The 9,454-nt window shown below is 46.0% G+C and overlaps 1 protein-coding gene across 3 annotated transcripts in view; it reads left to right on the top strand.

The window, feature by feature from the left end:
- Positions 1-258: 258 nt before the first annotated feature.
- Positions 259-9,454, top strand: part of parp4 (poly (ADP-ribose) polymerase family, member 4) — a 55,262-nt gene continuing 46,066 nt past the window's right edge. The window contains exons 1-10 of one of the 3 annotated variants that reach the window (XM_014330878.1): positions 259-682; positions 1,355-1,589; positions 2,015-2,108; positions 2,925-3,003; positions 3,098-3,202; positions 4,017-4,175; positions 4,823-4,960; positions 5,109-5,276; positions 6,167-6,318; positions 8,786-8,917. In XM_014330878.1, the coding sequence (XP_014186364.1) occupies positions 557-682; positions 1,355-1,589; positions 2,015-2,108; positions 2,925-3,003; positions 3,098-3,202; positions 4,017-4,175; positions 4,823-4,960; positions 5,109-5,276; positions 6,167-6,318; positions 8,786-8,917 (1,388 nt within the window). In that variant the 5' untranslated portion in view covers positions 259-556. Of the gene's footprint in view, positions 683-1,354; positions 1,590-2,014; positions 2,109-2,924; positions 3,004-3,097; positions 3,203-3,757; positions 3,888-4,016; positions 4,176-4,822; positions 4,961-5,108; positions 5,277-6,166; positions 6,319-8,785; positions 8,918-9,454 lie in introns of those variants that run through there. The other 2 variants (XM_014330879.2, XM_042216552.1) reach the window with 2 other exon arrangements.

The raw sequence follows: 9,454 nt of genomic DNA, 5'->3' as shown, positions 1-9,454 counted from the left end.
TCTCGCCCTCTAGCTGCCATCAGTCTAACTACACTGACCGGCTGCATTAACATCTACTGTACAATGCAATTACACCACAGATGTGTGTGTGGGGGGGGGGCGAACATTTTTCTTGTAAAACAAAGGGGGCCCAGCAAAAAAAGTTTGGGAACCACTGTGTTAATGTCTGAATATCTGTGACATTTCAGTCTGATTCGACACTGATTTGTCGTGGACGTGTTCGAGAACGGAAACGCCTCTGTTAACGTCACGACCTTTATTTTGAAAACCGAACCAGACAGGAAGTTAAATGTTGCTGCTCCCTTTTAGTCACTGGACGAGTGCGTGCTTCGGGTGTTTCGTCAGTACCTTTACTTTGCTGTTTCTGATCGTGTCGATGCTTTGTTGTATTCGTCGTATTTGTTTACTAACGAGCACGAGTCCCGCGTGGCTGTTCTCTAACTGATCTGTTACTTTGTTACTTTTTGCTGCGAGTTACTTCCGCATTTTAACAGGAGTTGGTGGAAGCGCCAGCAGGGGTTTTCTCAGCGCAGCTGTGTGACACACGTCTCCAGACATGGCGGTGTTCGACAACTGCTCGGTGCTGTTCGAACTCAGAGGTTTGTCGTTCAAGGAGAAGAAGACGGTGAAATCAGCAGTCACAGATCACGGAGGCAGCCTTTCGTTTGTGGTCAACAAACAGGTCAGAGAGCTGTCAGCGCGGGGGGAGGGGGGACTCCTCACGGCGGAATGCTCAAAGGAAACTTTACTAAACAACTTTACTTAAAAAGAGCTTTTTTCTTTGGTACCTGCTGCGTCCATATCGAGCTGCAGCACGTGACTATTTCAGTATAATGTTCACAACATATTCGTAGATTTTGAAACCATGCCAGAGCTGCACCACGAATGATCGAAGTCATTCAACACTAGAATTCTCCCACATCTATAGAAACATGTAGTTAATAGTTGGTCATGAATCGGCTGCACTTCCATGGAGCCTGCAGCCTCACAGGACTGTCTGGTACCAACAGAAGCGCACGAGTGAGCAAAAGCGCTCATTCTGCAGAAGGACGTCCCTCTGTGTTAGTGACGATGGTGCAGATGCTGAAGTCTGACCTAATAGAACTAGGTTCTCTTCTGATGGGAAGCTTCAGCAATTCATTATTTTGGTAAAAGTATATATTTGCACACTGACTGACCAACACAGGCCAGCAGTGCAAACCGCCTTTTGGATTGTGTTGTGCTTTCAGCTACAAAGCTGCAGTGTGTGCATTCTGCAGCTTATCTTATCTTATCTTTATGTTCAGACCAAAAACCAATAAATACATTTAAAAATCTTAGACTTCTCTCTCATTTCTTCCTACATTGCCCACAGTGCTCTTTGGTAGTGACAACCGATGTATCCAACCTAAGCTCCAACAGGCTGCGTAGCATTCAGAAACACCACACACCTGTGGTCGGGGTGGATTACGTGTACAGGTGTGTGGAGAGAGGAGTTCTCCTGCAGGTAGATGAATACAAGCTGGACACGTCCTCTGCCTTATCAGGTCCTCTTCATCGCTCCTCCTTCAAGGCGGCTCCACTGGCTTCACTCGCACCTCAGCAGATAGGTCTGTATAGAAAGCACCACTAAGCAGATCTTTACAGTTTCATTTATTTCTGTATTTTTTTTTCCATTAATTTGCGTTACAGACACAGACAAGCTGCTAATTCTACCCACATGCAGCACAATGACTGATATTTCCTTTGCTGTTCAGTAACATCGTCCCCCCACACTGATTGAAATACATTCACATTAAAAATGTTCAGCAGACTCAGCCAGCAGGTTGAACTAGTTTTATTAGGTCAGATGAACATGGGTGTGTGCAGCTGTGTGCAGCTGTGTGCAGTGTTACACATTCACATTGTGTTTAAAGCTGATGCAGCACTGTTGTGCAAATATATAAGAACCTGTTTGCTACTCGGTGTGTGCAAAGATCTATGCACAACGTGATATGGAGTTAATTATTAAACTGTGTGTGTGTCCATACTGCAGGGTCAAAAGGTCGGGCCCAACCTGTGGAGTGTGTCAGTGGGACTCAGAGGGCAGAGAGTCCTGAGAGGAGTGGGAATGTGCTGGACAGGTTCAGGTGAGAGACGCCATCTGTCTGTTAGTGAGTTACATTAGGACCATCTGTCTGTTAATGTCGACACCCTGAGTTATGAAGACACCTCTGACCTGTCATGGTACAGGACAAAGTACCAGGGATGCAGTGATCTAATATTTTGGATCAGATATGTGTCTGATTCTGGTTCAAGAACCTGGATGTGGTACATGGTTAACAGCCAAGTTCATTCTGCTCTGATTTACACACAAACTGGGTTCATGTGAGCGATTACGCGTGTAATAGGCGTGTAATAGGCGTGTAATAGGTGCACCGTGTGCGTTTCACACTTTGCCTCTGCCGAGTGTGAAGTGGACACAAGCAGAAGTTGCTTTACCAGCAGGAGGAGACAATATATTTAAAGTCAAGAATCACTAGTAAAGGCACGAAGTACATCCCAGCGTCCTTCTGTGCCAGAAAGGATAAAGCTGGGCTGCTAATATGTAATTACATGTTTATACAGCACCACATGACAACAACAGTGGTGTCTTTATATTGTGAGGTAGAGCCTACAGTAATACAAAGATTGTGACTGTGATTATTGTCATGTTGGCTTGAAATCAGGTGTCTCCATCTGCTGGTACTGCATTGAACTGCAGCACAGACAGCTTTCTCTGTAAGCCCCGCCCACGTTGGGTTCAGATCTGGAAACATTGGCCTGGTTAAAAACCTGAACTGTTTGTTCTCTAAGCTGCTGTAGTTATTAGATTGGTTTAATAGTGCAGATAACTGCTCTGATAAGCTTTGTCCAGTCATGGCGCCTCAGAAGACAGCTGATGTTTGAAATGTTCATCTTGACAGAATTTATAGAGACACTGATTCGGATCTTCCATCAGACCAAAGTGACTTTCAAGTGGCAAAGTATTCAATCTTTGAAAAGGTAAAAGAACATTTTTGTAGCTTACTACTAATGACATTCCCACAGCAATAATTACTGTAATGACTCTTACTGGTATTAAACATATGCGCTGTAGGTAAACAGCAACAGTTGGTGTGTTCTGGAGCTGCAGAGCTTCAAAGGGAAGGAGGGGCGGCAGTACCGTGTGGTCAGATACTGGAAGGATGATATACTCTGTGAGGTAAGAAGTGTTTTTACATGTGTATACATGTGTGAGACTGACTCGGTTCCACTCTGGTTCATGTTTTCTGTGTCCTGATGTGAAACTCTATAAATGTACATTTGTCTTTTGAAATGAGAGCTGAGCTGGATCCCTGCAGAGAGCGTAGTGTTGCTTCTTTAACTGCTCGTCTTCAGGTCCAACAAATATTAGTGCGATGAAATCTCCTGACAGAAAAAACCAATCGGTCACAAATGTAACGTCAGTGTCACGCAGTGCTGGTGAAATACTTTGTGTCATGTGCACACTCTGTCAGTGCGCCCCAGGTGAGCTCGAAATCATCAGCAGTGCTTAAACGAGTCCTGTGCCAAACCTAGAAGGGTTACGACCAACTCCTGGTGACTTCCTGTTTCTCCAGGAAAATCTGCTCACCCCACACACCGTACAATAGCAGCCCATCTGTCACTGCTCATACCTGAAGGATTGTGTGCATAGACAGTATAAAAGATGTTTCAAACACCAGATTTTACAAAATAGACTTTTTATTCAGTGTGACCTCAAACAGCTGACAGACTGATAAGCTCAGCTGGAGGGTCAGGACGACTATCGTAGTCTGGGTCCTTCAGATGGACAGCAGCTTTGAGACGTCCTCCGAGCTGCACTAACGGCAGTGTTGCTGTTCTCTGTGCAGCCAGGTCTGAGACAAGTAAGCAGGGACTGTCTGCAAAACAGGAAGACGTGTTCCACAGTGCACTGTCAGCACAATCACATGTCACTGCTTGCATAGACCTTTGATTTTGTGGTCTTTTTTTGCACACATACTTGTGTTTCACAGAAGAAGGCCGTGAGGGACAAGCTGGTGTTTTTGTCCACCTCAGAGGAAGCTCTGGAGGTGTTCCAGGCCCTGAGAGACAGCCTGGAGGCTTCAGGTCTCCGGAGGCAGAGCAGGTTTCCTCCTTCTGCCTGTGAGATGGGCTCTGCGCCCCTGCAGCAGGTCTGACACACTCACTGATGAACATTTCATCACATCTTTGCTCTCAGCTTTTAGACTCACCTTTATTTACTTCACTCGTTTTTTATTTGAAGAATTAAAGTTTAAAGAAATTCTCTTCAATACAAAATGTTTCCCACGTTCTTTCTGAGGTTTAATGAATTATCGGTTTTTCCAATGAGCAATATTGTTGAATATCAACACTGGTTATAATTTTTGACATATTAAGAGGACACAATATTACAAAGTACACTCCCACCAACCACTGTGGCCTAAATCATCAACCTTTACTACAGCTATCTTTCTCTCTGTTAAACTGTATTGCAGCAGTTTACAGTACAAAGCTGTGGGTGGATCGGGTTCAGTACAGATTTATTAAGAATGTCACCGTCACATCAGATGCTCTGCTTTATGTGTTCGTGTCACATTTTATATTTGTGCTCAGATTAAAGTTTTCTAAAAGTAACATAGAAGGAAAACACGAGCGTTTTGGACGTGTGTCCAAATCTGCTTTAAACTAAAATGACTGAATTCATGTTTCTGGACGAGAGAACGTGGGAAATCCTGTTTCTTAGTAGCACGTATGACATCTGAGACCTCCATCTGTGCTGCTCAGCAGTTGGATGATACATGCTCTGTTTGATTGACAGCTGCTCCTGGAAGAGAAGCTCAACACAGGAACCTTATCACAGGAAGTGGGTGTGTTTGTGGAGCTGCTGTGGACCGAGGCGCTGGGCTGCCTCGACAACATCCTCAGAGTTTCAGTGGACAAGCTCAGCCTGAATGATGTAAGAGTTTCTCTGTTTGTAAAACGTGGAGCTGCTGACGGTGACCACTGAGAGAAACTGCAGCTTTCCCATCAGCCTGACCTGATAGGACCGTGTGTGTGTGCGTGTGTGTGTGTGCGTGCGTGTGCGCACGTGTGTGTGTGCGCAGGTGAGCAGGGCAGAGGGCTTGTTGCTTCAGGCTCAGAAGAAGCTGACAGAGGGAAACCACACTGAGCTGATGAGTCTCCTGGAGGACGTCTACACTCTGCTGCCACACAGACAACCCTCCATATTTCCCAGCACCAAGCTCATCTCTCAGAAACTGGACCTCTGTCAGGTACCACGCACACGGCTCTGAGACACGCCGACTGACGTCACACGTACTGAGAAAAATATCCTGCAGAATGATTTCTGTCAGAGATGCAGTGTGACTGAGCCAGGACAGAAAAGCCAACAAAACTATCACAATACAACTTGCAAAAACACCGAGAGCACCGACTGGTTCCACCGCTTTGGCACCATGTAAGAAACAGTTCCATAAAATCTTAAAGGTAAATGTGAGGCATGCACGTGATGTAAAGTACACATAAGGCCTCTCCCAGCTGCTGGGAGTGTTTCTGAAGGAGGAACGTTGCACTATGAACTACGACCCTTTAACTCCACCAGGAGATGGAGCTTTTTCACAAAAACATTTCACAATTTTTTGATCGCTTTTACAGTGAAATATAAAAATTTGGTTTAGAAAATGTCAAACAGGTGGATAAACGTTAGAGTCAACCTGACCGTCCTGTGCACTGCGACATACACTACAGACGACCAAAACAATCCCAGCATGCATTTCTTCATTCATCCAGAGATGTTTGGGCTTCAGCTATTCCGGTTCACTGTTCCTCTTAAGAACTTTTCAGCTTTTCAGCTTTTGCTACTAAAACATATTAACACAGTAAAATGCTAACCAAGCTAGCGCCGCAGCACTGGTGTAAGCTGAGTGCTTCCTGGCTCTGTCCTGTGTCTCAGATATCATCACACATTTATAGAAAACATTAAAGAAAAAAGTACACGACGACTTCAAAGGTTAAAAGTCTGTTTGAAGGGCCAGAGGAGGATGATGATTGGACAACATCACAAATCCCCCACTCCAGTGCACAAGTCCATGATATCAGCTCAGCCTCTGTCTTCTCTTTGTATCTTTAGACTAACACAAAACAACGATTTGATTTCCTCCAGTTAATCCGAGATGTTCTGAATGCAAGTGAGATGACTCTGAGGAGCCCCACCCCTTCCACTGTGGGGAAGTATCGAGCTCTGAGGTGCAGCGTTGAGACAGTTCCCCCCAGTAGCTCCGAGTTTCAGGCTGTGACCGATCTCCTGCAGGACAGGTAGTTTCACGTCTACTTTCCAAACGAGGATTAAGTAACAGCGACACATTCAAATTCATGGTGACATATTGTGATAAGGACCCAACACACACAGGATTTCATGTTGTTTTGACGTTTTGTGGTCACTCAGGAATAGCTGCTGCATTCCACACACCCTCCTCCATCTCCGCTGTCACTATATATACACCAATCAATCAAAGCTTTATTCGCCACATGCAGGTTGCCCTGCAGTGAAATGGGACCCCCCCGACCTTACACACACAACACAGACATCACATGGGGAGACAAGTCGGAGATCGGGAGCGTTACAGAAAAACACTGAAATATACACTACAATGGGAAAGTACAAGAGGAAAAACAGAGACCTCTACTCATTCTGGGCTTCCATGGCAGGACAGCACGAAAACGGGAAACAAAGAAACTCCTCTGCACAGAGAGCACATAAATGTCCACAGCACAACATTGGGTGGGGGGTGAGGAGTAATCTGAAGCGAACACAGCAGCCGCCCTGCACAGCGCTACCATTCCAGCGCGGGCTCAGACCCGCCGTGTTCCCTCGCAGGAAACAAGCATCCAAGGCGTTTGGAAAGGGAGGGGGATGAGTGTGTGCTTATCAGTATATGCATGTGTGTGCGTGTCCATAATTCAGCTGAGACAGTGTCCTCCGCCCTGCCAGGCTAAGTAAACAGTCTTCCAGCCAACCCAGGTGGCCTTGCATGGAACGGGAAGGAACAGAGTAAACACAGTCGTTATCAGGGAGTTGTTGTTCAGCTCCGGCTTTGAGCCCACAGCTGGCGCTGAAGGGGTAGCCGGGTTATGATGGTCATTTTTCTTTTACAAACAACTCATGAGAATTTCAAGCTGTTTTTAACACTCCGACACCGACACTGGTCTCAATCTCCCGTTGGATAGCTGCGAGTTTCTCCGTGATGTTATTAACCTTCAGTTCTGTGGTCTTTTCAGTCTTTTGCTCACAGAGCAGATTCTAAGACCTCACGACCGCAGCCAACTGATCCATGATGTAATCCAGCTTCCGCCCAGAGGTGTTGTTCCGAGTGTTCTTCCCTGATGTACTCCAATATACGCTCAGAGGTGTTATTCTGAGCCTTCACTGCAGTCGTAAGCGCCTCCAAGCTCTTAACCATGCTGCCTTCAGTGAGCCCTTTCTGAGAAGTCGCACCTGTCGTTCCAATCCCAGCGGGCAGCCTTGTGGGGGTTTGAACAGCCGGTTCCGCTCTCTTAATTCTCCGATAAGCCAGGGCCAAGCCAGCTCCGATCAGCAAGAACCCTGTTATCATGGTTCCGAATAGGTAGATATCTTCAGCGTCCTCGATCGACAGTCCCGTCAGGCACACGATCCTCCATTTCTGCCACCCGTCCATCGTGTATCCGGCAGGGAAAGTCCCTCCAGGGCACTCGGGCTCTCCCGAGCTCAGACTTCTCGTTGAGAAAAGGGTGTCGATAGCATTCAGAGACCAGTTGATCAACTCCATAATTCTCTTTTAGGTTTTTAGACACAGACTGTGAGAGAGTGTTCCAGGGAAGTGAAAAAAGCACAAGACAAGGACATAAGAAGCAAAGCAGGGAAGATAAGGAGAGGAGAAAAGTGCGACCACCTTCGCTGAGAGCCAAACGAGAGAGTTTATATACGCAGAGAAGAAGAAGATGATTACGTTGAGCACTCACACCTGCCCTCTGTGCCACACCTCTGTACCGCCCCTCCACTGCAGCAGGCCACAGACCACACCCCTGCCACTTTAATATAGATGTTGTCCTAACACAGGGGTGTCAAACTGGGGGCCAAAGACTCCAATCCAGCATTTTGGATGGCTTTGGAAAATGTGAAGAGACAGCTTTTCCTCCTGAGAAAGATCTCCCTCGTGGCCATTCGTACTACACATTATAGGTTTCTGTCATTTTACACATTTACTTCTGAGAGCAGCTCTTTCATCACAGCAGCATTTCCTTATCATGTACAAATGGTAAATGGCCTGTATTTGTATAGCGCTTTACACATCCAGTCATCCACCCATTCACACACACATTCACACACACATTCACATGCTTTTAGGTGCTCTGCCCCTTCACTTTGGAGTTCCCCCGACCTCAGAAACATCACTTTATTCCCTCTTTTTAAGTCCAACCTCAAAACCCACCTGTTGAAAATTGCCTACTCCATATAACTCATCCACGAACGTAAACTTTCTGTCTGCTGCTCTTATTATTGTGTATATTTCATGTTTTTATGCCTGTTTTATTTGCTGTACAGCATCCTTGGGTGTTTTGAAAGGCGCTTTTAAATAAAATGTATTATTATCCCTGCTGTAAGAAGCCGGTCGTTGCAGAGGTAAACGAGCCAACGTGTTCACAATGATCTGTCTTCAGTTTTCTGGCGCATGTCTTCTGTATGCAACGGCACAAAGATCTCTTTCACAGATGTTCCCTCGCTTTAATCTGTGTTTCGCAGCAGGGTGCAGATCCAGCAGATTGTGCGTGTCGGCCGAGGGGTGGAGCTTCAGACCTTTAAGAGCGAGCTGGGGAATGTTAAGCCACTTCTCCATTCCTCCAGTCCCAACAACTTTGTGGGAATCCTGTCTCGGTGAGAACAACTGATCCTGTCGTTTGTCTCATACCTGATTCACTGTAAGAAAACGGACTTCAAGCTGAACCCACATCGACAAAACTCTTCTGTAAAGCAGTCCATTCAGAGACTTAGCTCGTCGCATCGAGCTGTGGTTGTCTGAATGTCGTCAGGGTGTTGTAGTCACCCGCCGTGGGCTGGCAGGCGGGTGGCGTGGACAACAAGTCAAGAACGCGGCGCTGTGGGGAATTGAAACACTTTAGCTGCAGCTACCAAATATCTCGATGAGTCTGGATCTCAGTGACGTTGACCTCGAGGTCAAAGTTGTCTGGAAACTTCATGATAACTTTAATTGATACCATAGCTGCATGTAGTAGTGACCTTGACCTGAAGGTCAGAGGTCAACTGAGAGTTAATGAGGAACATTTATGCCATAGATAAGATAAGATAGAACTTTATTAATCCCTCGGGTGGGTTCCTCTGGGAAATTCGGTTTCCAAAAGCACAGCACCGACAGAAGTTACAGTTACAGAATGTTATATATATATATATATA

Source organism: Haplochromis burtoni, unplaced genomic scaffold (genome assembly GCF_018398535.1).
Source record: "Haplochromis burtoni strain Fernald_Lab_line unplaced genomic scaffold, NCSU_Asbu1 Contig_1109, whole genome shotgun sequence".
In the NCBI taxonomy this organism is placed as follows: Eukaryota; Metazoa; Chordata; class Actinopteri; order Cichliformes; family Cichlidae; genus Haplochromis; species Haplochromis burtoni.
This window is presented reverse-complemented; position numbering and strand designations above follow the sequence as displayed.